This window comes from Coffea arabica, chromosome 2e (assembly GCF_036785885.1).
Source record: "Coffea arabica cultivar ET-39 chromosome 2e, Coffea Arabica ET-39 HiFi, whole genome shotgun sequence".
Taxonomy (NCBI): domain Eukaryota; kingdom Viridiplantae; phylum Streptophyta; class Magnoliopsida; order Gentianales; family Rubiaceae; genus Coffea; species Coffea arabica.
The window spans coordinates 21,498,815-21,526,597 of NC_092313.1; the positions used below are offsets into that span (position 1 = coordinate 21,498,815).

The 27,783-nt window shown below is 36.8% G+C and overlaps 2 protein-coding genes across 6 annotated transcripts; one reads left to right on the forward strand and one right to left on the reverse strand.

Moving 5' to 3' along the window:
* The first annotated feature begins 10,736 nt into the window (after nucleotides 1–10,736).
* LOC113731967 (zinc-finger homeodomain protein 2) lies at nucleotides 10,737–12,919 on the forward strand. The gene has a single exon (XM_027257524.2). The coding sequence runs from the start codon at nucleotides 11,795–11,797 to the stop codon at nucleotides 12,683–12,685; it is 891 nt and encodes a 296-aa protein (XP_027113325.1). The 5' UTR covers nucleotides 10,737–11,794; the 3' UTR covers nucleotides 12,686–12,919.
* Nucleotides 12,920–15,948: 3,029 nt separating this feature from the next.
* On the reverse strand, nucleotides 15,949–21,769 carry LOC113731971 (protein root UVB sensitive 6-like). 5 transcript variants are annotated; one of them, XM_072079923.1, is made up of 14 exons: nucleotides 21,597–21,736; nucleotides 21,065–21,414; nucleotides 20,645–20,743; nucleotides 20,415–20,528; nucleotides 19,535–19,606; nucleotides 19,270–19,380; nucleotides 19,062–19,181; nucleotides 18,393–18,494; nucleotides 18,204–18,276; nucleotides 17,799–17,882; nucleotides 17,639–17,703; nucleotides 17,385–17,486; nucleotides 17,130–17,303; nucleotides 15,949–16,748 (listed from the first exon to the last, which is right to left on the reverse strand). In XM_072079923.1, the coding sequence occupies exons 2-14, from the start codon at nucleotides 21,410–21,412 to the stop codon at nucleotides 16,683–16,685; spliced, it is 1,530 nt and encodes a 509-aa protein (XP_071936024.1). In that variant the 5' UTR covers nucleotides 21,413–21,414; nucleotides 21,597–21,736; the 3' UTR covers nucleotides 15,949–16,682. The 5 variants fall into 5 exon arrangements, with proteins under 5 accessions (XP_071936024.1, XP_071936020.1, XP_071936023.1 ...); XM_072079919.1 differs by having other exon boundaries at nucleotides 16,225–16,748; nucleotides 21,630–21,769; XM_072079922.1 differs by having other exon boundaries at nucleotides 16,225–16,748; nucleotides 21,065–21,419; nucleotides 21,630–21,769.
* Nucleotides 21,770–27,783: the final 6,014 nt, after the last annotated feature.

Here is a 27,783-nt window from a genome sequence, read left to right on the forward strand (position 1 = left end):
CGCATCATGAAAATTGTAATAGAGCTTCTCCAAATAATTTTTTTCAAATAATTTCATATCCAAACACACTGAATTAGACGAAATTTTAAAAAAAAAGAAAAGAAAAGAAAAGGTAATCGAAAGTTGTAGAGCATGCTACATATAAGAGCGTTGCCAATAACCACTAGAGAATTGTACCAAGTGGTTCAGTAAAGCGACCTCACTCTCGATCGTGCTCTCAGTTACAAAGTTTCACACATTCCTTGGAGCTGCAGATACATTGTTGATTCTCGTAACACAAAATCTTCATAGTGCCATATGCGTTAACAGAAGCGAAACCAGTTATCAAACATAAGGTCAAAATCAGCACTACATACCTGACAGCCATCCTGCAATTCGTTTCCTTCTTTCCTTTCTTGCGGTCTACGGCTATATATAGGGGGTTTTCCGGCGGCTTGGGGGGGGCTTAAGCCCCCACCAGCCCCCCCTTAAATCCGTGGCTGCATCCATCCATCCCAGTCTCTGTGTCTGTGTTTTTTATCATTCACTCACTCACACAATTGATCAGAATTACACAAAAACTTTTCTTAAAGAAATAAAATTCCTCTGCTGCCTTCTGTCTCAGTTGTCAGTAGTACTGTACAATATCCCAGCTTATTGGCTATATATAGCTTAGCTTTCTTTCTCCTCGGATCACGTAAAATTTTAATCTTCTTCATGAGTTTACAACCCTTTTCCTATCTTTTCTATTTTCTTTTGTTTTTATTGGCGCTCGAGTTTATAAAGCCTTTCAAGTCTCTCCAATTTTTTTCTCTGCAAGCATACGTTTGCTGCTTTTCAGTTAGTCCCCTTAGAATTGATTTCCAGAGCTTCTTTTTTTTTAAAAAAAAAAAAAGATACAAGGGACTTCTACTCAAAACGACCCAGACCAAAATAATTCAGCCACTAGTATATTTCAACCGCAATTGCTTACACTACTTGTATGACTAAAAAACTACGAAAGAAAATCGAGAAACTAATTTTGCCTAAGGCTTGTTTTTCTCCTATTTCTTTTCATACGCAAGATTATATGTGTAATATCTCGAGTTCTGAGCTGGCCCAACAACTTTTAGACGTATATGAAACAGGTCTAAGATATTTAAGGCAAGTTAATATGTTAGTATTTATCAATCAACACTTTCAGAATTCACACGCCTGACAGTCTAGTAGTCAATGTTTAAAGAGCAAAATTACAATGGACCTCTAATGACAATTACTTTCCTAAGGAGTTCTAGTTTACATGGACGTCCATTGGATTCCTATTGTTTACGTCAACCTTTCCCACATTAAGATAAAACCATACCAATTGAATTGATACCAAGCTCTAGCATGCATGTATTATGTATACCGTTTCAGCATAAAGAAAGTGATCTCTATACTAATTTTACAGGTTGAGCAGAAGGTGTTATGAGTTATGAATCACGAGGGAGTCTAAATAGAGCAAAGATGCTGATGACTCGTACATTAATTCAGTTCCAAATGATTATCTTTTCTCCAGTTGAGAAAGTGTTGGTTTAGTGGTTAAGGTTGATACTTCAAAACGTAGGGGTCCGAGATTCTAATCTCCTTGCCCCTCCGGACTTCTTAAATCTCACCCCTCTTCTACTAGGAAAAATAAAAAACGATTATCTTTTCTTCATTTTGTTAAGGAGCTAAACATTTGTAAGGTAGGAAATCTTGACAAGTCTGCCTACATTTTTGACATCTCCTTTTACATTGTATATGTTTTTGAGAAAAGTATAAATTAGAGGTGCAATTGAGCCACCTAGTTTTGGCAAATTCAAACTCAGCTCATAAATTATGTGGATTTTTGGCTTTGACTTTTGGGTTCGACCTCAAATTAAAAGCTCAAAACTCAACTCACATTATTATAGGAGATTAGGGCTCAAATCAAACCCGGCCCAAACTCATAATTAAATACATAATTATATATAATATATATTTTATAATTATAAATTATTATAAATTTTATGTCATAATATCAATTATACATATTATGATCCAGCGGTTCAATCGGTGAACCGAAAAAAATCATTGAACCATCGACTTAAAATTTTTACTCTTTTTATAATTTAAAATATATTATTATATTATATAATATAACTATTGTGCAACTCATGGTTGAACCGGTGACCTGATCACTTCTCCGCCGAGTTTAATAACTATGGCGCTAAAATGGTTAACTGGTCTTGCAACAAACATTGTTCATTCTGGATTCATGTAGCAGGTGAAGAAATAAGGAATTTCTATCTACAAGACCAGCTTTGTGTTCCAACATTCCACATATGTTGGCCCCCATTAGATAGATCCAAGTACAGAGAATAAAGAGCAAAGCAGAGGACTTGGAACAAAGACTAAAAGCGAGGAGCTAAATAATAATATTCCCTCTGTGCTTCTTTTCTTACAAAGTAAGAGAAAATTCCAAATGACAACAATTTTAGAAAATGCTTCAACCTTCTGCTGCTGGATTCATCCATCAAGGGATAAGCCAAGTACCAATTAAACTGTTGATTTGTGGGTGATTTTTTGGTCCCGTTGTTTGTTTTTCATGTATCACGTAAGAATCTCGTTCAGTCAAGAGAGAATTTCAATCCAAACGCATAACTAAAGTTCAAGTTGTGGTGTTTACGGTATTCCAAAAAAAAAAAAGGAGATTCTTGCATAAAGTTTGTCAATTATATCAGCTTTGCTGAATATTCACTCACAGTTCATGCACAGTTGAAGTTTACTACCTTCCTTTCTTTTTTTTTTTGGCATATTTTCTGTATCCAAGGTCAGTGTAACATGTACGAATCAAGAAAGTGATTCAAATTCTATAGTGGGAAATGTTACATAAGATACGTAACGAAGAATATATGTGCATGTGCGATGTAAAATACCAATTCTAAATTCAAAGCATTCTAAATTCAAAGCAAACCTCGAACCTCTTTTTTATGCTTTACAAAATACAGTACAAGAAAAAGAAGATTGTAATTTCTATTTGTTTTTTCAGTTATCACGTTGTGAATCATTGGTTAGAAGGTGGAGGGGTGGGGAAGGAGAAAGCGAAGGGATACTAACGGATTGTGTAAAAGGAAAGGTAATCTTTTAATGTATTGGAGTCCTACTGTCCTCAAAAATTGCTTTGAATCTCATGCCATTGCCTTGCCCGCAAGAATGTTGGTTTGGTACCTCACCTCTCTCTCTGTCTTTGCCCTTTCTGAGTCTTTCAGTCCTGACAAAATTTATAAAGCCCAGAGAATGTTCCCAACGGCTATTTCTTTGCTTTTACTTTTATTTTTGTCTTTTCCTTTATTAGTTTTCACTTTCTTAATTTAAAAGATAAAGTAGGGGAACAAAAATGAGGAGATATATCAAGGTTGATTGTGCAACATGACTGTATAGTTTATGCCAAAACATGTTGGTTGTTGAGATAGTAAGGACAGGCCAAAAAGTCGTCCGATTAATATCGTTCAACTTATGATTTCGGGAGTATGTTTTGATTAGTAGAGATGAGCAGAGTTAATATCATCCAAACTTTTCTCTACGAAATAAGCAAACTAGTACTTTTATCTTTGATCGAAAAAAGAAACATATAAATTGTTTTTTGCTAAAAGGAAATTTACCATGACAAAGATTTTGTTGGCTTATTTGATGCAATAGCATTGCACTTGAAATTCAAATGCAGATTCGAACTCCTAGTAAGAACTGAGTACTGTAATATACTAAGAAGCTAGAAGTATGTCCGATCCTAATAAGAGGTTTCTGGGATGCTTCACGTGCATCATGAAGCTTTTACTCAGAGAGTGGATTTCAGTCCCATACTATATCTTGCGGTACGTTAAGATGTTGAAATGATATAGATGAAGTTGGAACAAAATCATACAAACTCCAATTTCAGAATGAGTGCAAAATGAGCCAAATGATAGCCTTGGCAGCTTTCGGAAGTTTTGCTGTTGTAAGCAAAGTGAAATGCCATATATCCTCTGAACAATTCAATCCTAAGGAAACCCCAACAAATGAAACAGCTGCTATACATATGAACTTGAACCCACTTCGAATCTCAAACTACAAACCACAAAGAGAAGCCAGTACAGGAAAATGAGTATGAGAGGGCAAGCATGCATGATGCACAAATAATGGAGGTCACTTTTGCTGCTGGAGCATTTCTTATTCATGTATAAACATTGCAGAAAACATGCATGTTGAGTATTTTCCAAACAAAGAACAAAGCCACTTTTCTGTTTTCTCTGGGTCTTGCCTTATTACCATCAATCCATCCCTGGCTGCCTTCTCGAACATGTTTAAATCTAACTAGATTAGAGGTCCCGAATGCAACTTGATTTTCTTTTTGCAAAAGAAAGATTTCGTACTTCTATAAAATAATAGGAAGGCAATACAGCAGTGTTATTAGCAAAACATTGATGCGCCAATATCATCATGGCATTTCAAGTTTTGTGATAAAGTACAATACATCTCGTCAACTTGGAGCACTTGCAAGGCTTTCAAAACTCATATTCTCAAGATTTGATAGATGCCGGTAGAATAAGTGGCCTAATTCTAGATTATATGTTCGGATAGCCAAATTATCCCAAAATTTGTAATGGGATTTGGATCAGAAACAGAACCAGCTATGGCTTAAGACAAGAAGCTGGAAGAATGTAAAATTAGCGTCATAGGGCTTGGACTGGAAGGTCTACGTGACTGTAAAGCAACCAATTTTTTGACAGAGTGTTGTTGTTGTTGTTACACATTGAAGAAAGCAAAGAAGTGAGGAGTACTTCCTTCTACAATAAGTCATTTCAACTGCACCCCCTAGTAGTATATCTTTCACAAGTTAGAAAAAACAATTTATGGTAGAATTTCAGGTTAGAAAGAGTCCCTCTTTAAAGCAAAAAAAAAAAATAGTTTAGGTCGATTAGGTTATTTTCTTGGGTCGGTTAACTATGTGACCTTGGTGTACTTACAAGTTACAGTACCACAACAGTTTGTATTGTCAAAAGTCAAAAGCAAATGCCATGCTTATTACTATCGGAGTAATTCCTAACAAGTAACTAACAAGTTCTTGAAAGTCAACAAGTACTTCTTTCTTGGGCCAATAACTAAGGTGAAGAGAGGTAACACCTGCAGGGGGCTATAGATTATACTAGTACTATAATATAATAAAGGGGTCAAAAAAACATTTTAAATTTTGGTAGAGAAATTAGCAGCAGTAGTGTAGTGTATCCCAGCAACAATTTGCATGTGTGAACTGAGGGGTACAAGTGGCTTAAGGGTTATGATTGGGGGACTGACCATTAATTTGTTGGCTGACACAAATTTCCGCGTGAAAACCCAAGAAACAAATTAAAGTAAAAGATGAACTTATGAAAAGAGAGATTCTTTTTCTTGGCTTTGGTAAACGAAATGATTGGGACGTTGAAGGGTGCTTTGTTCTTCTACAATGGAGTGAAGAACAAAAGCATATAAAAAGGTTGTCTGAGATTATTAGAACCGAAAAAGGAAGAGTAGTTTAGGTGGTATACAAATCTAATCGATTTTGTATGAATCCATCAATAGTCTTAAAAGTCTTATTAAAGTGAATTTTCATTTCATCATTATCATGATGCTAACCAAGATAAAATCTACTATGAAGAATGAGAATGGACATTTACATTTGGCTTTCAGTAAAGCAAAAAGGTTATCCCGACCATACCGTCATTAAATGTGTTTCAGATATGGAGTGTGAATAATACTGGGCACGGCTTCCTGATTTTCTCAATACCTATCATTTTCCTCGACCCCATCCCATCCATATATGCACGTACCATATCACTCTAGCTAATTGCTTACAACTATTGGTATTGGAATTGGATGCACTACACCACTATCATTGAATTGAGTGTCTCCTAATATATAAGAAAATTGTTTTACTATTAACTTTGTTTCACATGAAAAGAAGTTGCAGATCGATGGAAGATGTCTCTGCTATATAGGTCATGAAGAAGAATGTCTTGACGACAAGTCAAGTGGAATACATGAAATCCGCCGCGTCTTGAATTGACAAACACTACATATTGCTTCATTTCATGGTTTTTAGTTGTTGAGAAGAAGAGTAGCTCTTAAATGAGAAAGAAGATAAAACCTGCAATAAATCTGTACTCACGGCAGAAAAAATTACGTACATCATTCAACCGTACACAGATAGATAGATATAAACAGATCTATAGAGCAAATACTTCATACCACCACAGATCTAGAAAATCAATCCAATATTATGTTGTTAAACATTAAAAAAAAATATCGAAAGATAAAATACTCGTAACCCCAAGAACCTTTATTCGTATGCTAATTAACTGTTTCGAGTCCAAATATGACCGCTACTAATCAGTCTCCTAGAACTTTTTGAGGTTTGAGGGCAGAAGAAGAAGACGCGATGAAGTCAATACAGATGAATTGGGCTGGCAGTGATTGGGATGGATGGGGGTATGTGTCTGCAAACGTTCTCATTTCTCAAAGAAACAAGAAATTTGGGGGTCTTTGTCTTGCAGAATCTTGAAAATTGTGATCAAGGTTGTGTCATCAACCCCATTTATTCTGGTGGCCCCTTTTGCTACACAGTACCATTATTAACCCAACTTCCCCATTTCCCGTTTCCTAGTCCTCCTTTATTTTCTTTCCACCCTTCTCTCTCTATCTCTCTCGCTTTGCTTTAATTTCTGGAACGTCGAACCACAACTTTACCATGCAACAGTAAACCGTCCCCCCAATTTGGTAGTCAAAATAGAACTCATCAACAACTGGAAATGTTGCAATGCTACCAAAGCCCTATCACCATCCCAGTAATTCATATATATATATCCTAACACAACTAATAATTCGTTCGTTCACCTAAAAAAGTACTCCTATTTGTGCTTCTTCCTTGCCCCCTTACCTTATATATGACTGCTAGAACAATTCATCAGCATTTGTTGGTGATCTGAATTTGTAACTTCACACTTGTAATTAAGGCTAAAAAGGGAAGTCGGATTTTGATTAAAGAATTCTTTTCTTCTGTCTTTCTTTCTTTCTTTCTTTCTTTCTTTTTGTTGGGAGGGGGGTTTCTTGAGACCCCGGGAGGGGGGTGGGGGGGGATTGTTATTTGTGAGGGGAATATTATTAGGTGGGTTAGGAATGTACAAAAGAGGTGAAGACAAAGAATTAAAGATGGATAAAGAGTCTTTAAGCAGAGGGGGAGGAATTGTGGAATAAAGGAATGGATAATGAAGAATAAAGTCATTTTGGATAAAACCAAATCCAAGAAAAGACTCCATCCCAAATCTATGAAAAATTTTGGTCATATTAATTTTCTAGGAAAATTTTGGATAAACCAAATCCATCACAAAATGGGGGTGTAGGATAAAATTAGTAGAGGGGGTAGTAGTAGAAGCTAGCAATCAAGCTATTAATTTGGTTTATCTACCTCTTGGCATCAAAATAAATAGCATAGCATGGGGGTTATTTTCATTATAGGACGCGTGGTTATCATACTAGACAACACTCTGACAATAATAATGACCCACAAAAATTGACTTGAACATCAACCTGTAATATGCCTCCCTCACCGCCAATCTCTAATCCTTAACTAGCAAAAAAAGCAAAAAAAAAAATGGTGCCAATAATTTTTTTACTTCTTTTTCAATTTACAGGTGATAATTTAGACACAGATTAAAAGGTTAGACTAGGTGATGATAAAAGAAGAAATTGAGTCTTGCTAGGATTAAAATTGTAAGTTTCACTAGTTTGCAGGAGGGGAATTTTATTTTTTTTTTCCAAAAAAAAAGTAAGAAAGAAAGAAACAAGAAGACAATGGTCACTTGGATAAGGTAATAAATTTAAGGAAATACTTAGGCAGTCCCATGTATGTTTAATTATCAAGATACCATTACTGGTTTTTTAAATTCTTCTAATATTACTGACTATCATATATATTGATATTGATTGAATGAATCTTACAAATAAAAGGGAAAAAAAAAGAAAGAAAGAAAGAAAGAAGAAGACTGTAAGCAGAGTGTATTTTATTATTTGAAAATAAAAATTCGTATAATAGTTGCCACCATGCTCAATCGAATTCTCAGTGTCGTCATTTTGAAGGAGAAGAAATATTATGATTTCTTTTTCTTTTTCTTTTTTTGAATTGAAAATATTATGATTTTTAAGTTTTAGCTCATAACACATGACAAAAACACTTCAAAGAGGTATCCTAGGTCCTTAGGTCATTTTCTTGGCTTGTCTTACATTATGACATGAATTACTTTACATCACTTTCGCCAACACAAAAAAAAAAAAAAAGTAGACAAAAAAGGAGAGTACACAAAAAAAAAAAAGAAAAAATCCTCAGAACAGCTTAAATATTGAAGTAGTCTCGAAGTAACCAATTTTGAAAATCCAAGAACTTAAACATTTACTTAAACAAAAGTACGAATAAATTAGCTTCTTATGCACTGACAGTATAATGATTTTTTTTTTCTTTTTACACTAGCAGCTATAGATGTATCACGCATGTACATGCATGATTTGAATTTTGATTTTGAATCTATATTTATAATCTAAATCTACTAATATTTTAAAAAAAACTTACCAAAAAGGATATAATCCTTTAATTTAGGATAAACATGCAGGATCTTGGCTTGGACTTCGAATTTAGGAGGTTCTTTTTTTTTTTTTTTTGTGTCGGGCAATATACAATGATGACCTCGAACTGTATATGCAGCAGATGTATCTTTTGTTAATATGCAGTAATAATTTCATCCCTGAGGAGAGACATCACTTGTGCAATTACTGATGAGTATACCTTTTTGACAACACAGCACAAAGAAAATGTAAAAAGGGCAGTTATTATTCCAACAAAGAAATATGTACTGATGATATAAAATATTGTACTTTTCTTTTCTGGTGAAAATTTACTCTAGCAGCTACCTAGTAGTAGTAGTAGTAGTAGTAGTATCTGTATGATAATTAAGTTTCCAAGGTGAGCAAGTCTGGCGTGTGAAGAAATTTACCAGCTAAAACAAGCCATCCATTTTCAGCTAAGCAGCTAATTATCATTTATGATTTATCACTCCCTGACTGCCTTCTTCTGCTTCTGCTTGCTGCCTGCCTTCTCAGTTCTGACTTATCCCGTGCAGATACACCAGAGAGCCTCACAATCATTTTGCTTTGCTACAAAATATAACACAATAAGTATATATTAGTAGTAATGAATGTACTTAGAAATATTACGTACGTTATAATTAAGTTCTTAATATCTAGCCAGAAGGGAACAAAAATTTTTTTTTTTCTTTGAGTAAACTGATTTCAATCTCCTGCCCACTATTATGCAGTATAAATTAGAATCACATGAGTCCCATGAAGATGTCTTTGTCAAAGTTGGTCGTAAAAAGAGGGTAATTTGATCGCATTAATCTTGAATCTATAAGAACCATGAACGGAATAATGAGACATATCATGAAGCCTATCTATCGTGCAACCAATTCAATTACTGGTGTGTGTGCGTGTATATATATATCACTTGCAAATTACAAATGAACTTCAATCTATGTAGGAAATGAAAAGCCAGCGGGAAATTTTTTCACAAGAATGAATAATGCCGAGAACATGCTGCATGCATGCTTGTATTTATGGTAGTCATGCAAGAGATTTCATCCTGTTTCAATGGATGGTACTTTTCTTCTTATTTTTTGCAAGCCTTATCAGAACTTTAAAAATTTTGACACTCTTCTTCTAAGTTGAAGCAAGATTTCTTTTCTTTCTTTCTTTTTTTCCCCCCTTTAGAAACCTTTTTTTTTTTTTTTTTATTGACAACCGATTTGTTCATTTAAATTCTTGATCATGGATTAACGTTCTAATTCTCCCTTCCCTCTCTTATAAACACAAACATGAAAGCTTGATATATAAGAAGCAGCATAGGGTGTTAATGGATGAGAGTTGGAAACTTCATCCTTTCCCCATAACAGAAGAAAAGAATAAAATAAATCTTGAGGTCAGTCCCCTCTATCATGCGACCAAAAAGAAATAATGAAAAATGGAAGTGTGGAAAAACTGAAACAAAGACTTATGTGTCTAACGTGCAGCTTCTTCTTCTTTTTTTTTTTTAAAAAAAAAAAGCGACATCTTCATGCTGTTCATTTTGGTGAAAATTGCTTAATTTCTGTATCGGTGACGAAGAGAACAAGTCATTCAAACAAAGAATGGAAAGTGAGTTTAAAACAGAAGACAAAGACACAATCACCACAATGCTTGCCTTAATATAGCAATTTTTGATACATATGCTTCATATTCAAGTTAATGTAAACATATTAGTGGCCGAAATCATCCTTTTTGCTTTGACTAAATCTCCAAATCCATTGCTTTGGTAACTAGAATCTGATCATTTTCTTAATTTCAAGAATCAAAGAGAATTGATGAATGTGTTTTATCTGTCTCTCTCTTTCTTAGTAGCAGCATGTTTCCTCCATCTCTTTTTGTACTCTGCAGTCTCCACTCTCTGACACACAAGTGAACAACACACTCACTGCTATCCAAATGGCGTAAACTTGATGCCTGATAGTGCAAGCTAAGCAAGAACCCCACCTTTTTTCAATCCCCCTCCCTCCCTAAAACTTACTGTATTATTCCTATTTGTCTGTAATAAGATCTGCTTTTCTTTTCTTTTTTTTTTTTAATTTGCATTTTTTTCTCTCTCTATTTTTGTCTCAACCCTTTTTGGTCCTCACGACTGCTATAAGCTCATGCTTAGTGCTTCACTAGCAAAACCCACCTGCAAAACTCTCTCTTTTGTTTCACCATCACCTTCTCTTCCTTTCTCCTTCATCATCCAAATTTGCAATGCTTTTTTAGCCCAAATACTCCTATTTTTCCCTCAAAAAACTCTCTCAGCTTATAGTCGATCTTATAGCTTTTGCCTTTCTTGATGGAAGGAGCTTAAGCCCTTGTTTTAGTTTTGATGTAACTTACATTACATCTTAAGTTGAACTAGATGATGTTCTTCATGAAGATAAACCAAGGTGGCTTAGGAGAAGCTTTGATGGCTTTTTGTTCTTTTTTTATTCATTACTAGCTAGCTCTATCATTTGCTTCTTCCGATCTTCTTCAGCCTTTGTTGTCTTTTTCCAGGGAAACTATTTTGGGAGTGTTTTGACTGTTTATCTTAGTTTCCCCTTCAAGATATGAGATAGAGATAGCTAAGCTGCTTAGCCACATACGGGTTTATTTGCTCATTCCAATTTTCTTGATCCCAGGGCCAGCTTCCTCCCCAACATATTGATCCAGAAGTTTGCTTATTTTTGGCCTGCTCTTTTTCTGTCCAAAAACCATAAAGAAAACGAGACAACTTTCCAATCTTTAGGTGGTTAAGCACCACTCATTTTGGCAGTGGAGTAGTGTCTATTCTTGGACAAGCTCATAGCTTCTGCTCTGACAAATACACAAATTAACTTCAATTCAATGCTATGGGGCCCTAATTTTCTCTATTCTTAACTTTTATGAGTGGTTTGATTTTTCCTTTGGTTTGGAAGAAAGAAGGGATGTGGAAAGCTAATTGTCAAGAAGAATACATGGTTTCCTGGTTGAGTAGTAGAGAGTAGTTTTGTTTCCGAAAGAGAGGACATTTTATTAGATAATTTATCCTTAGGGGGTTTCCTTTTAGTTAGCCAACCACTTCTAATATTAATATAATCATCTTGCTAGGCTTCTAATCTCTCCTGTCTTCTTGCTGTTCCTTCTCTCTTGGTCTCCAAACAAACAGCACAAGAGTAGAAAAAAGGGAGGCTAACTAGAAATGGAACTTCCAAGTCAAGAAGGGGAGATGCCAATTCCTCTGAATAGTACATATGGTGGGGGACATGGTCATACAAGCCATGGGCATGGACACATGATCCATCATGATCCTGTTCCTTCAGCCCACAACCATATGATACCTTCTTCAGCACCCCAGATGCCTTCCAATGGCCCCATATCCTCAAGCCTTGAGGAGCATGTGCCCTTCAAGAAAATGGTCAGATATAGAGAATGCCTCAAGAACCATGCAGCAGCCATGGGTGGAAATGCAACTGATGGTTGTGGTGAGTTCATGCCTAGTGGAGAAGAGGGCACCCTTGAAGCCCTCACCTGTTCAGCTTGCAACTGCCATCGAAACTTCCACAGAAAAGAAGTTGAAGGTGAGCCCTCTTCTTGTGATTGCTTCCATAGCCCACATCCCAACAGGGTTGGAAGGAAAGTTATTGTGGGGCATCATCACAAGAGCCTCTTAGGCCCAGAGAGTTTAGGGTACCCCACAGGAGCTCTCATCGCATCCAGAGCTGCGCCGCCCCATCCCATGATAATGTCCTACAACATGGGGTCTCTCCCATCAGAGTCCGATGAGCAGGATGAAGCTGGTGGTGGCGGGGGTGGAGGTGGGATTGTCAGTGCTAGGCCACCTCATCAGCTGGTGAAGAAGAGGTTCAGGACAAAGTTTACCCCGGAGCAGAAGGAGAAAATGCTCAACTTTGCGGAGAAAGTTGGGTGGAAAATACAGAAGCAAGAAGAAGCTGTGGTGCAACAGTTCTGTCAAGAAGTTGGGGTCAAAAGAAGAGTCCTCAAGGTTTGGATGCACAACAACAAGCACAGTTTGGCCAAGAAGAATAATAATGCTTCCTCCAATAATATTAATCCCCATAATCAAGTTTAAAGAGGAGGTAGCCCAGAAAGAATTCTTTTGACCACACCATCAATCAGTAATTGCAGCATCGGCGGCATATTACTACGTACCAGCGAGTAGCTTAGCCTTCTTTTCAATATTTTTTTCCCCTTTTTTCTTTGGGGTTTTATTGTCCCATTTCTTGGGATATTTTACCCTGCATTTGCCTACTATAATTTAGCTTGATTAACGTCTGAAAAATAACACTGGTGTTTGATTAATGTAGCTCATGGGATTTAATAGCTCTAGAGACTAAGTTGTGACTTGTGGGTGATTTGATTTCTCTATGTGCTTTTAATCCGTTTAGTGTATCGTGGATTACTAATGTCCTAAGTCTGGTCAGTATATTCCAGTACGGATATTCTTGTTTAAAAAAGAACTCCTAAATTAGATTCTTCTTTTGCCTTTTCCTCCTAATCATGCATGCGTACTACACTTTCTCTGCAACCAAATTGCGCAGGTACCTTTAAATGTGAAAATGCATGGCTAACACATGTTGGTTTTAGTTAATTAATTGCCCTTATTTTACATTACAATTATCAATGATCAGTTGAATTATGAAATGGTGCTAATATTGGGGGTTAACAGGCCTATGGCCTATCATATAATCACAAACTTGGAAATTTCTGAGTCTCTTTCTCTCCCTTTAGATTAGAATGAATACAATACAGGAGTTAATTAATTAGAGCTGAGAAGTGCATGGTCCAAAAAGGAAAGAAAAGTAGTTGGACCCAAAAGTAAATTCCTGCCTGCACATTTTTTCATACTGCACTTACAAAATGAAAAGGAAAAATTTTGCATTATTTGTTTGAGATATTATTATTATTATTGCATGGAGTAAAGGAATCCAAGTTAGAGAGCTCACCTCACACACGATGAACAACCTTCACATTGGTGATTAATTATTGGATTACTGAATTTAGACAAGTTTTTTGAAGTTGATTTCTAGCTTGGCGGATATTAATTATTTGTTGGGATCGAGCATCTGTAAGAAAAAAGCAGTAAAAATTTGAAGGACGCAAAACAAGAAGTAGGACGGACGAGAGCTTTTCTTTGTTCTTTTCTTTTTATTAAGGATCCAGGAGATGAGTAAATATAAGTTTACAGTTTTAATATGTAGTGTGAATCCAGCTAGCTTCAGTTTCTTGGTCTGGTTATGGTGGTGTGACACGGGCACCCCAACAAAATCTGAAAACAGTAGTCTTGGCTGTCTAATTAATTACAGGATGATCAGGACAAATGTATAGAGACATTGCTGACATCCTAACACCATATGCATGTCTAGGCACAACACACTACAGCAAAGGTTCCGTCTGTTGTTGCAGCAGCGAGGGCGAGAAGCAAAGGCTGATCCTGATCACGGTGTGATTACTCAGAAAACACACGTTTGGACGTGTAAACAACACCACTATAATTTCTTGTTTTTGTTACATCACCATATACATATACTGTGTGTGTTCGTGTAAAAATATATTTAATTACAGTAACCTTAAAAAACTCCTCAAAATTTTTAAACTATATATACACTTCAAAATACCCAAAAATTTAAATACTTCAAAAAATTTTCCTATAATTTTTACAATAAGTTACAGTAAAATTTTAGATAAACACAAAAAAAAAAAACACATTTGTTTGCCAAATAGGGCTTATGTTAAAGGCAAACCTAACTCCATTGTCCATCCACCGGCTATATGTGTACTACTGTGTTTTTCACGTGCATTGTTCCTCTTTTTTTAAAAAAAAATAAAAAAAAATAATTATGGCAATTATAGTCATAGAAACACATTTAATTCTGTGTCATATAAAGTAAACTGATGTACTGATGATGAAGGAGAATTTTATTGGTCCGATTTTGCTAAACGATTTTTGGAGTCTACATTATTCTTTCTGTTCCGCTTAAATCGAATCTGGAATGGAGGGCCGCATATGAGAGGTTCTGGGAATTTTAAATATGGGCCACATCCCACATGGTTAAAACTTGTTCATGCCAAATATGTAACTGACGACTGTTGGGTGTTCGTAACATCATTTATTTTTTTAAAATTAAAAAAAAATTACGATGGGAAGGATGGGGAAAGGAGAAGGGGAAATGTTGAAATTCCAGAGTGGAACACTACTCCTAAAGCTAAGGAGGCTGATCACAAGTACGGCTAACTAGTAATTTTAAAGGGGAAAGAATGGATTCCAGAGTGGTTCGAGAAAATGAGTGTAAAAAAAGAGTTACTCTTGAAGACAACGGTGCTCTATTTTTGGTCTGGACGAAGGCCGCAAGATTAGCCTTGTTTTCACCCCCAACCAATGCTTCAATCCCATTGAGGACTTAAAGAAATTGGATAGCCCTTCTCCAGACTCCTGACGAGAAATTAATATCCCTCCAGAAACGTAACAGCGAGAAGAAGAGAAATTAACAAGTGGTCTGCGTCAAATTGTTTAATGCTGTTACAGAAATGAATAATGAGATTTCCAGTACCAGTCTACTACGAGGCCATAATTTTGAAAAGCGTTTTTGTTTTGTCTCGAGGTCAACCGTACATTTCTGGTTTCAGCCCAGTGTTCATGGATTTAGCAGGGACGGCTGAGAAGCAGTTATGGCCCACAGCAGCCGAAAACATCCCCAGTGGTTTGAAGATCCAATTACACCAAAACAAGTTATTAGATGATGGAATAATCATAACCTTTATTAATCATTACATTAAACATGAAAATCAATCTCTTACAATTACGCCATTTTGTATTTGTTGCTACAATGGCACATGGTAGGAACCATATTAATCATGGTGAAACCAAATTGATTTGGAACCATACCACCAGGCAGAAGTTATTGGCAGAAACAAGAAGGAAAAAAAAAAAACAAGAAATCGCTGCCCCACAGCTAGTAGTATTACTTCACACATCTGGTTCGGGTCCCCAGTGCCGTAAAGGCAACCCAGTATGTCACAATATTGAAACTTCAAGCAAGAAACAGCCAACCATTGGCTTTTCAGCCCGGTTCCATCCAGGATAACTCAAGAACATACATATTCCTTCCGAATCTGCAGGTGCAAATCGAAGAGCAAACTACGTTTCCCCTTTTCCAGCACTTCTGTCAAGTGTCGAGCACCATACGTTCTCACTTCACACAATAGTCTTAGCAGAATTCACAATCAGCAGCACTTTCAGTGATGCCTTTCCTTGTGGACAAACTCGATCAATACTGTGGTCCTAAACTAGAAATCTAAGTAGATATGGTACAATGACAGCTAGACATTCTGTCCTTCCGCCTTGCAAATAAGTCACATACATTTCATAAAACATATAGTTAATTGTTTTGTCCTACATAATATATATATATATATATACTTACAGATGCAATATCCAAACCAAGTTTCCACTTGTTTAGGTGACTACCAGACCTTAACAAGCAGAATTAAACACACGGTGTTTTGCAACAACTATGGCTACATGAAAGGCATAACTTACGCCAATCATCTGGGAAGAGAAAAGGACTCAAAAAACCCAGCAAAAAGAACCTAGAAACCAAAGGAACAAAATTTCTACTGGACCAAAAAAAACATTTTTTTTTTTTTTGGGCTGGGTGGTTTTTTTTTTATTTTTTGGAGAGAGAAGAGAGAGGGGGGGGGGGGGTTGGTTGTCTGGATGGGTCAGAGGGCGGAAAGGGTAAGAAGCAAGCTAACACAAAACTTTTCCTGCAAGAACGCTATCTATCATTGCCATCTCCAGAAAAGCATGAAACTCCCTTTCTACCATAACAACAAAACTGAAGCCATTCTCGAGAACTAGGAGGACCCTGTACATGCTTAGTGCAGCAGTCATATACTGAAGGCAGGGTGGCACGAGAACAATGTTTATCCCCACCATATTTCATTGGCACCATCAACTGACCGCGTGCACTCCCTTTCAAATACAAAACTGCCTGGCTCTTGAAGTTTGAAGCATTTGAGGCAAATTGAGCTCTTTTCCAGATAATCCCATGAATCATGCAGTAAATCTATTTCACCAATTCACAAAGTCGAGCTCTGTCAGGATTAAGAAGTGATTCGGACATCACCCAGCCCTGCGAGAAAGATAAATAATTGGCATCAGGTGTTTCATCATGATCACAGGTAACTCTAAAATGAAGTCATGAATTAATTAGCTCCTATTCACACTCTGACCTAGAACTTCAAAAAGCCAAATTCACAATAAACATCTAAAAGATGTGCACTTCAACTCTTCAATTGAAGCATCACGGGACTATACGGGATTGTTGTGGTTTTTTTCTTGTTTCTTATTTTATGTCCCCCAAGCCATGGTTTATGGCCCTATCACTTGGGAAAAGAAACGAATATGCAAGTTCAGAAAGCATTCTGATACTATTACAGGGTAATACTAATTGGTTTAACCAGCTAAATTGGCACTGAAAAATCAATTATTGATAAGAAATTGAATTTCCTACTTGTTCTTTAGCTTTGCTCTTGAAAGGCCCATATAAAGCTAAGACCATCTTGTAAGATTCTGCAACATGACCTTGAAGACTAGCACTTGACGGCACACTCACTCTTCCTTCAGTTTTGCTTGATGAAGACTGATTCTCGTTATATGAACGAATGATATGCAGAAGCACATGGGCCTGAAATACAAGATGAAGTTAGCTCAAAGCAAGTTATGATGATTTCAGACCATCAACAGAAGAATGGATCAGAAATCTCACATGGAAAGCTGCTTTCAAGATGTCATCAGACTTAGCTTGATCCTTGAGCAATGCATATATGCCACCCTTAGAAGGATTATATGTCACAACGTATCGCTCTCTCTGTCAATTTCCGAAGAAAATTATTCATCATCCCACAAGAGCAAGAACACACGTGGCGCAGAAACATGCGAATACAATAATAGAGCATAATAGTGAGATCACGAACTACTAACTCAAAGCTTTTCAATTAGCTTCTCTAAACTAATGCTTACCTCAAAAATAGGCTCCACAGCAAGGTATGAGTTAGGGTCTTGAAATGCATCTTTAAATCTTGATCCTGCCAGCAGTCATGAGAAGATTGCGTGAAGTCCAAAGATGTGAATATTGCATATCAGGATAAGAACATCAACGAGAAAAGAGATAACCCATTACCAAGAATAATAGGTCTGTTCTTGGACCAAGGAAAATTGAAGATATTTTCCATTCCATTGCCCTCTCGAAGTGTGGGAACTCGCCCTGATTTTCAGTAAAGAACATATATAAATCAAATATATTCCTCAAAACCTTTTCCTATAGATATATTAGAACCAGAGATACCAACTTTATGATGCTTTAAAAACAGCCATGATGACAAGAACGAATTATGCAAATCTCTAATTACAGGATTTATGCCCCGAAAAAATTGATTAAAACAAAAAACGAAGATATCAAACAAATAAATCACAAGGGAGAGATTGCAGGAATATAATCAAGACAGTTTAGCGTTCAGGGTCTCAAGGGCTAAGTAAAATGGGTAAAAAAAAGCCAAGCATGTGAACAACATGATGCTGATCTTACCTGTCTTGAGGAAGGATTCTACTGCCACAGTGAATCTTGCACGATTAAGGGTGTGTAACACCACAGATTTCACCTACAAAATTTTATTATGCACATGTACTGTCAATAAGTGTCATGTAGTGTCATGTATTGACCAAATGAAGCCACTTGGTCAAGATAGAGAGAAGTTTAAAAAGAATTCATTCTGACCTCCTGGTAAGAGCTCATTAAATATCCTAATGAAATGAGGCCAAATGTCGCAACCAAGGATGGATTTCGCTTAGCAATCATGATACTGAGTCCAGTTCCAAGCTTCACCAGCCAAATCATCAACCATAATTAATTTTAACAGCTAACATGTAATACTTGGATTATAAGGGAAATCATGCTTCAATATGAACATCCACCATTAAGATACATTACATTAACCAAAAAATATCCCGACTCATTAATTAGCCTGATCCCCAGAACAGTGATTAACTAAAAAGCCAGCCTAAAGCAAAACAGCTTCAATTCAAGCATTTTCCACAGATTGGCTCCGATCTTATAGTCGAGTTAAAACATACAAGGCCACCATAATTTCATTTTTGAATCCCACTATTCATTGATTACTTTGGGTTTACTTGTTAGTTTACTTGGAAACTAAAGGCAAGAACCCAGATTCTCAAATTCCCACTCTCTTTACCTCACTAAATATCTAAACGCTAATAAAAATGAGTAACTCTCAAGTGTCAAAGATTAAAGCTTTCCCCTATCATATGCTCAATTTAAATCCCAAAAATATAAGCAAGGATTGCAGTTTTTATCCATTCAAAAGAAAAAAACAACCGATGGAAGGAAAAATTGAACTTTTACACTGAAGAAGCAGGATAAGCATACCAGATCAGCTATATTGCCAACACATTCTCCTTTAGCAGTCACATCCCCAATATTTTCACCTTTGGCAAAGGCCTTGTATATTGGAGTACGGGTTGATGTTGATGTGACCGCAGCAACATTCTACAAGAAATAAATTTGGTGAAATAACTAATCTACCTATAGATGGCAATGAGATAAATAGCACATGAGATGATAGTCACTCAATCACCTTAACAACATTTGCAGCACAAGCCATAGGAAGAAAGAGTTGGGGCACAGCTGCAGTTGCCAATTCTACACCCGCTCCTAACTCCATTAGCAGATCACCAGCAAATCTAAGCTGCAAGACATAGTTGTCACAGTCAAAGAATCATTAATACAGCATCGTCCAGTGACAAACGATATTGCAGATATTTAGTTTTCCCACAGAACACCCCCCTTCACCCAATTCTCCAATCCAGCATGAGAAAAGGGTGAAAGGAAGAGCATATTACCTGTTTAAGATCAGAATCAAATTTTTTCCCCTGACGTGCAAAAATCATCTTTCCAACACGACCAGCACCATCCTACAAATAAGGCAAACCAGAGGATCAATAATCTTTAGAGTATCAACTTGGATGAACCTAAAAGGCACTAGATTTAAGATCAGATAAAATACAGGAGGATAAACAATAACAAATAAAAGATAAATCAGCCAAAAAAAATTGTAAACACCATACTGTGCACAATCTAGAACATCCAAAAAGCGCATATCTCACGCTTCGCATAATTTCCAGTTCTCAAGAAATGCAATCCACCAGGTGACTTGAGTATAGATCTCTAAATTCCCTAGTCAATCCAAATTCTAATGACAGGGGATGCAACTGTTTACTTTTCAAACGTTGCTTTACGATGCGTGATACATCATATGTCGAGGTATTTTAGGAGGAAAAACAACAGTAACTTATTTGAAGCAGTTCTATCCACACCTTATATGAGATGGATCATATGCATTGAAGCATATAAACTTGAAGAAACTTTTATCACAAGCTTTTCCATTGGAGTCAAAGTAAGACCTCTTTTAAATCAATTATAGTGTGGGGAAAAGGAATGTAGACCTCACAAATGTATATTATTACTCAAATTAAATGAAGGAGTCATGGATCAAATGGTCATGGAGTATTCATTTCGTAACCTTACAATAGGCTAAGCAAGGCTACAAAAGCAGCTGACAAATGTTTTTTTGGTAATTTCAAGCATCAAGAGAAAACATAGAGAGACTAGCAAAATCCAATTTTAATGACTTAAAAACACCTCCAATAGGTTTATGTTGAGCCGCATCATTTTCAACACGCAAGCAGAATCTTTCTTAAATCATGCTAACATACTAAATACCTTGAGAATCCAGTTGATAGCTACAGCACCGGGGGCTGCCCTGTTTTTAGAAACTCCAACTGAACTCAAGAGAGTTTGTGTCGTGAATACACCCATCGCTCCACCAAAAAAGTGCTACAGTTGACATACATCTTAGTAATTACTTTGCACATAGTAACAGAGTTAAGGTGAAAAAATCACTACCGATGCTAAAAATCACATCCAAGTCAACGTAAATTCCAAAAGACAACCTTCAGAGCTCGCCATGTCATGTACGGCACATACGACGGAGTAACACAATCAGGAAAACCTTCTGGCACAACATACGATCTTATAAATGCCATCAACTCCTGCAGCAAATACAAATTCAAAAGCTCAAAAAAATCAATTCTTTTTTTTCTTCTCCTGTAAAATGATGGGACAAAATGCAATCTTAAACCAATGATTCACATATTTGGTAAAAAAATAAAAAATAAAATAAAAGAAACCATAGCTACTACTGATGTTAAACATATCAAGGTACTAGTCTGGTCACCTCTTTGGATTTGCCAAAAGTTGATCGTGCAGTTTTGCAAACTCAGGTTCCGGTTAATAAATACCCAATTTGCAAGGGAAAAGCAAAAGAGAAATTTAATTTGTGGAATGGTACATTGGGAAAGACAAAAACTTACTTGGCCAGGAGCCTGACGAGAATGCAAGCTAACAGCACGAATGGAATTCTTCCTAAATTGCTTGGAGTTATCGAGGTCAGCAAAGTACTCCCACCGGCGACCATCGATCTCCTCGCGGCATATCAACCTCAGGCTAGAATTGAGAAACTGCTCCTCGACAAGTCCGAAGGTGGCGACATTTCCATCGGCGGCAGCGGAAATAGGCGGAGGAGGAAGAGCAGGACGAGGCGCGGAGGCGAGGTTGGCGCTGATTCGAAGCGTCTCACGAACGAGGAGCCTGGCGTCCTGAGACGACGTCGTTGCTGACAAGGTTTTGGAAGTCGAGTTGGACGGATGCTTGAGCTTCATCTCTGCTCTAGAGAGAAAACAAATAAAATAAAATCACAGAATTTGAAAAGGGGAATGGAAAAATGGGAATTGGCGATGGGGATATAATATATATATATATATATATATATATATATATATATATATATATATACACGTATTGGGGGGGGGGGGGGGGAGCTTTGGAATTGACGAAGGAAATTACAGGCGGCTAGGGGTGGAGGGAGGGAATCATTACGTTAACGGAGGTTAAGAGGAAGAGAGAGAAGCTCTCTCTCACTTTCTGTCTCTCTCTCTCTCCTTCTCTATGGACTCTGGCAATGAGAGGGAGAGAGGGAGCCACAGAAAGGGGGGGTGGCGGTGGCGACTGGCGAGGGGGATCTGTGAAGTGGAGGGTGAAGATGAGTGGGGTCCAGGCGGGAGTAGTCCAGTTGGAACTGCAATCTAAGGAACAGGACACGTGGGACGGAGAAGGGTAATTTTGGGATGTGGGGAAGTGCGGTTCACTGGAGATTTGTCAGCTCAGCTTCTGCTGGGATCAGCTTGCAATTTTGGGTTTACGTATCTTTCCGTCGGGCTTTTTCCTTTTCGTTTTCTTAATTAACCGACAGGACATTAGGGTGACATTAAATTTATTTGATTTACACCTATAATCAATTGGGACCATTGGTGATGATTGTAACTTGTAACTAATTTTTCTCTACCAAGTTTCTTAATTGTGGCGTAATTCTTTCCAAATTCTTCAATGTCAAATTCAAAGTTCAAATCATGTGAGTGACAGTTGAGGGATGAAAATGATGTAAGGAGGAATTGAAGGGTATTTTGAGAGAAAAAATAAAAAGGTTCTTAAACTTGTTTAATTACTACTTGAGTAGATCGAAGATTTACAATCCTTTATAATTGGTTACTACCCGAATAGGTTGGAGTTTGCCGCACACGTGACTGACTCCATTAAAAACTTTAGATTTTCCATTATAGATCATAAATTGATTTTTTAAATAAAGATAAGGGACTAAGATGGTCGTATAGTGATAAATAAGTGACTAAATTGTCTAAAACCTCAAAGATAGTGGACTAAAATGGCCATTTTTCCTTTTTTTAAAATATGATGCATCTATAAATCCTTCATATTTGTTATTTTTGTGGCATGTTTGATGATATACTTTCTACAATTAGTGCAAATCCTCTCGTGAATGAAAATGATGATTTCTATTAAGAAAATAAATCACTGATCGCGTTAAAGCTTTTTGCATGGGATTGTAATAGACTAAACGTAACGGGTCATATTACAAAATAGACGTTTATTTGGTGTAAAGGTTATGTTGATGATGGGGTGGTGCAATCCGATGGAATTTGAGTCGAGCATTTCCTTGCCAAGGTCGAACTTGCAAATAGCTCCGTTAATCAAATTATTCATGATAGAAATTCGGCTCAAATTTGATAATCAAAAAATAACCGAAGTTGTTTTGGACTTTTGTCCAAGCCAAATTCAATCTACTCTTGATTTTTAGTCAAGTTGATTGAATCGAGTGTCGCGTAAGATTCATCTTTCTTCAACAAATTTCTAGACCCTTGTCTTTCGTGTTGGCAACCACATCGGTTGCATGAGAGTCGCTGTTAACAAGCACCATCACCATGTGTCTAGGTTTAAACGTGAAATTAAAAAATGTGGGAATCGTGTCTGTCTGGACGGTTTAAAAATTAAAGGTAGCGAGGAGGATGACCGGTTTTGTGATTGGTCTTGCCGTCCATCTCCATCATCCCTCCTCAATTTCCATTATGCAATAGCAGGCTCCGGCTTGCTCTATAAAGCATAGTTGTTGACCCAACTCAAGAAGACCAAATCGCTAATTGCCCAAAGTGCAAGGAAGACTTTATCCAAGTAGGAGTGTAGGACCGAGGCAGTCGTGCATAAGTACATTTGTATAGTATGATGGTTCATCCCCAATTCCTTTACGACTCCCCTTGGAGTGGACTCTCGCTCTCCTATAGTTTAGATTATAATAAGAATAGAATAAATTATTACTATTGTAAAAGAAAAAATATATATAATTAGGACTGCTATCGAGTCGAATCGAATTTCAATAGTGCATGACCCCAGTAAAAATACTAGAGTTCGAGTTCAAATTCGATTAAACTTATCTTATTTTATCTTATTTGAACTCAAGTTCAAACTCGATCAAATCAAACTCAATCGAGTTTTTAAGTTTGGTTTTTTAATAAATTTTATAATTTTATGATAAATACTTTAAAATTATGTTATAATTAAACAACTCAACAAGGTTTGACATAGTACTTGAGTTTCATTTTTTTTTATTCTACTTGAATTTGACTCGATTAGCTCATCAAGTGTTTCGAACTCGATCAATATCGAGTTCGAATCGAACCTTTGATCGAACTATTCATATGTCTGGGTTCATTAGCTTGGTTAATTTACACTTTAAAATAAGACAATGTGAAATTTTCCAAGCGTACAAGAATAGACAATGTGAAAATTTCTCTGTCTCAATATCCATGTTTTTAGGACCTTATTTAGCTAGCATGGACATTAGTTAAAGGGCAAAAAACCTCAGCGGCCATTAAACTATTGGTCAGATCATGTTTTGACCATCAAACTATTTTTCGTCAATAATTGACCACCAAACAACTTAATCAGTAAACACGTGACCATTTGATCGATAATTGCTATTAATATGTGAAATTAACACCACACGTGGCAAAGCACAGGGGCAATTTTGTCCACCAACTACGCAGGAGCTGCCACAAACGCCTTAATTAAGCCCAATCTCCATATTACTGCAATTTCACCTTAGGATTGGAAGAAAGAAAAGAGAAAAGGAAAAACATAACATGGAGACGCCATCTGAAGGCAGCAGCAAGGACTCCATGACTGCCGTCAAACAGGTCCGACAGCAGCTAGAATCCTGTGTGGAGGCCTTACACAATGCTCAGCTACACCTCATCGCCTCTCTCCAAAACTTAGTCCCTGACCTCGTCTCCTCTCGCAACCTCTCTCTCAAAGCTATCTCTTCCTTCAACTCCCTTCCCTTTTCTCCCCTTCCCAACCCTAACAACCTCAACCTTCCAAATTGTCCCCTCGCATTCCAACTCTCTCTCAGGTCCCTAACTCCGACGCCGACAAGTTTCTCATCGATGACGCCGTTGGGCCCTTTTCCCTTGTCAGGTCCATGGTCGCTATTTGCTTGCTCGAGAGGGTGCCCTTTACCACAATTGATTCCTCCACAGTTTTGAGAAAGCTCGAGAATGATCAGTTCACCATGCCCGCCGAGCAGGCTACGCTCAGGGACCCCGGAGGTGAGTCTGGGGCCATTTTGGTCGTGGAGATGGCCTTGTGCTCCACGGTTGAGGAGAATGGGGGAGTTGTGACCTGGAGGAGTTTGTGGTCAGTGGCAACTCCACGGTTTTGAGGAGTTTGTAGCTGCGGGGGCAACACATAGTTGCTGGACAAAATTGCCCCTTACTTTGCCACGTGTAGTGCTAATTTCATATATTAATAGCAATTATCGATCGAATGGCCGCGTGTTTACTGATTAAGTTGTTTGGTGGTCAATTATTGACGAAAAATAATTTGATGGCCAAAACATGATCTGACCAATAGTTTAATGGCCGCTGATGTTTTTTGCCCTTAGTTAAATTATCATAGAGATTCTTTAAAAAATGTTGAGATTTTATCTGACAAAGTCGTGAATGTTTAAATAGAAAGACCAAATCGAACCGTTGCTGTCAAGAAATCCCAAGAAAAAGCATATGCAAAATAGAGGGGGAACCGGACTAAGTTGGTCGCTGGCAGTTGAGATACCAGACAGAAAATAACCTTGGATTTATGCACCTCGACTTTAATACAAATGTTACGGAGCGTAGAATTTAGAAGGTTCAAACTTCAAGCCGTATATTTGGTTGAGTAGCCAACCTTAAGAATCAAAGTGCCATTTTCATGCTGCGTTGGCCTCTTGCCTCCGTCTCACCCGGTCTGCTAAAAATCCCTTTCTCGCTTTCATATTATCTTTTTCTTCCCGACAGCTACGTCCAAATATCCTTTATATTATTGTATTTGCTAGGTTTGCATTTTATTACGTTTCCGTTGTCAGCTAGGGATGCAAGTCATCGAACATAAGTCGTTTCCATTAGATTTAATCATCCTAGCATTTGTCTTGGTGAAATCGCAATGCACCTAACCATGTGCGACAATTATGCATTGCCGAATAACAATTGGCGTTTGGTACTGAGACGATGCTGTAATTTGTCCATAAACGATATAAGAAGAAAAATAGGTTTGAGTGAGTTCAGTTCCGATCATCACTACCGGTTAAAATATATTCCTGAGATAATGGATTGCTTATTGGGATCGTCCATCAATACTGTCCTCACATCAGTAGTATGATTCGAGCATGGATTTTTTTTTTTGGCATAAAAAAAAGGAGAAGGAAAAAATATTAAGTGTTCTAAAAAACCTACAAGTTAGGTTTTCTTTAATTAAGTTTTTTTAAGATATCCATTGCATAAAAAATGTCCTAGTTTGCCTCAACAAATGTGGTCAATGTATGTTTTTCATTTATACTTTTACCATGTCATAAGTTAAATAAAATAAGCAAATGAATAAGAAATAGTAACGCTCTGTGTGCTTGGTAAAACCCCTTAAGCTTTAAAAAAAAAAAAAATTTAAAAAACGGCAGGCTTTTTGTTTTGAAATTGGTTTTCAACTAATTGTAGTTGACATCTTTGTGCAAAAGTGAAGCAGAACCCAGATTCGAATTTGAAAAGAAATATTCTTATGTCTTTGAAACTGTATTATACAGTGGCAACTGAATCATGGTTATCAAATTTTAAGTTTGCAGCAGTTGTACAAGTTTGAGATGACAAAAGAGTCAATTTCAGTTAATAAGTAATAGGCTAATACCCCCCGCAGGTAGCTCGGATGGTTCGCTCCCCCTCTTTAAAGTATGGCAATCTACCTGACTTCGGTCAAGATTTGAGTCTAGTTGTTGACTTGTTCGGTGTGGAGTGGGGCCTCCTCTCCCGGACCGCAGTAAGGATTAATCGGGGCCCTATAAGGATCGACCCGAATACCTCCTGTATTGACAAAAAAAAAAAAAAAAGTAATAGGCTAATAGGAATATCAAAATATAGAGGCACAAAACTGAAATTTCTAACAAGTTCCTTTTTCCTGACCTCAACCCTTAGCACGCCTGACCTTCAACTGTTGTAATTTCAGGCATTGGATAAAGCCATTTTACTTTTAATTGGGCTGTTGAATGACGGATGGATCAGAGCAGGCCCACTGTCACAACTAGGACGATGCAATTAGCTTTCTTCTGCTTTTTGGCAACAAAAGCACATTCTATGAAGACTATGATCATGGATTACGAGTTTCTTGACATGCTGGCAACCAAAATATTTTGGAGAGGAAAAAGTGTTCCTTTAAGGGTCTGTTTGGTTGGAAGTAAAATGTTTTCCTTAGGAAAATATTTTCCGTGGAAGTGATTTTCCATGAAAATCATTTTCCTTTCATCATTTTCAGGTGTTTGGTTAGCTTATTGAAAATATTTTCTTACTTCATTTTTTTGGTGTTTGTTTAACTTTTGAAATATTTTCACTTTTATCTCTATCTTTACTTTCTACACATTATAACTACATACTTCTTCCCATGCAAAATAAGAAAATTTATCTCACTGTTTAATTTTAAAAAATCTTGGAAAAATGTATATATGAATAAAAAATATTTCTTTAAGCAATAAACAAATTGCTGGCCATTTAGTGTCAAATATCAATCACATGCAATGCTTATTGTGACATATATCTTGCACTCTCACTGCTGAAAGTTTCTCTAAAAAAGAATGTCCCTATTATACATAATTAATTACTAGCATAGGATGAGCAGGATGAGATTTTTTTTTTATTTTGAATATACTAGGGGGGGTTGGGTTGGGTTGGGTGGTACGGGGGAGGGAGTGTAAGGAAGAGGTCTTGGGTTCGAATCCTCCTGTTTACACTAAAAAAAAAAAAGAACATACTACAAGATGTTTTCAATAAGTTTGAAACATACTACAGGCGGGATGCATGCATTTCGGAAAATAACTTCAGTAAGTTTGGAAGGGAAGTTGTTTTCCATAAGATGAGTGAAAATATTTTATATAGGAAAATGTTTTCAGTAACTTTTGTGCAACCAAACACGGGAAATTAGGAAAATATTTTCCTGGAAAACATTTTCACCCGAAACAAACGGACCCTAAATGAATTCTTTTGTCATTCACTATTATAATAAAATTGTAATTTTATGTTTATAATGAAGTCAAATCGGTAAATTTTGATTTTAACTTACATTTTCAATAACTTTTTACTTTAAATTCATTATGTAACCCACAAATGATTAT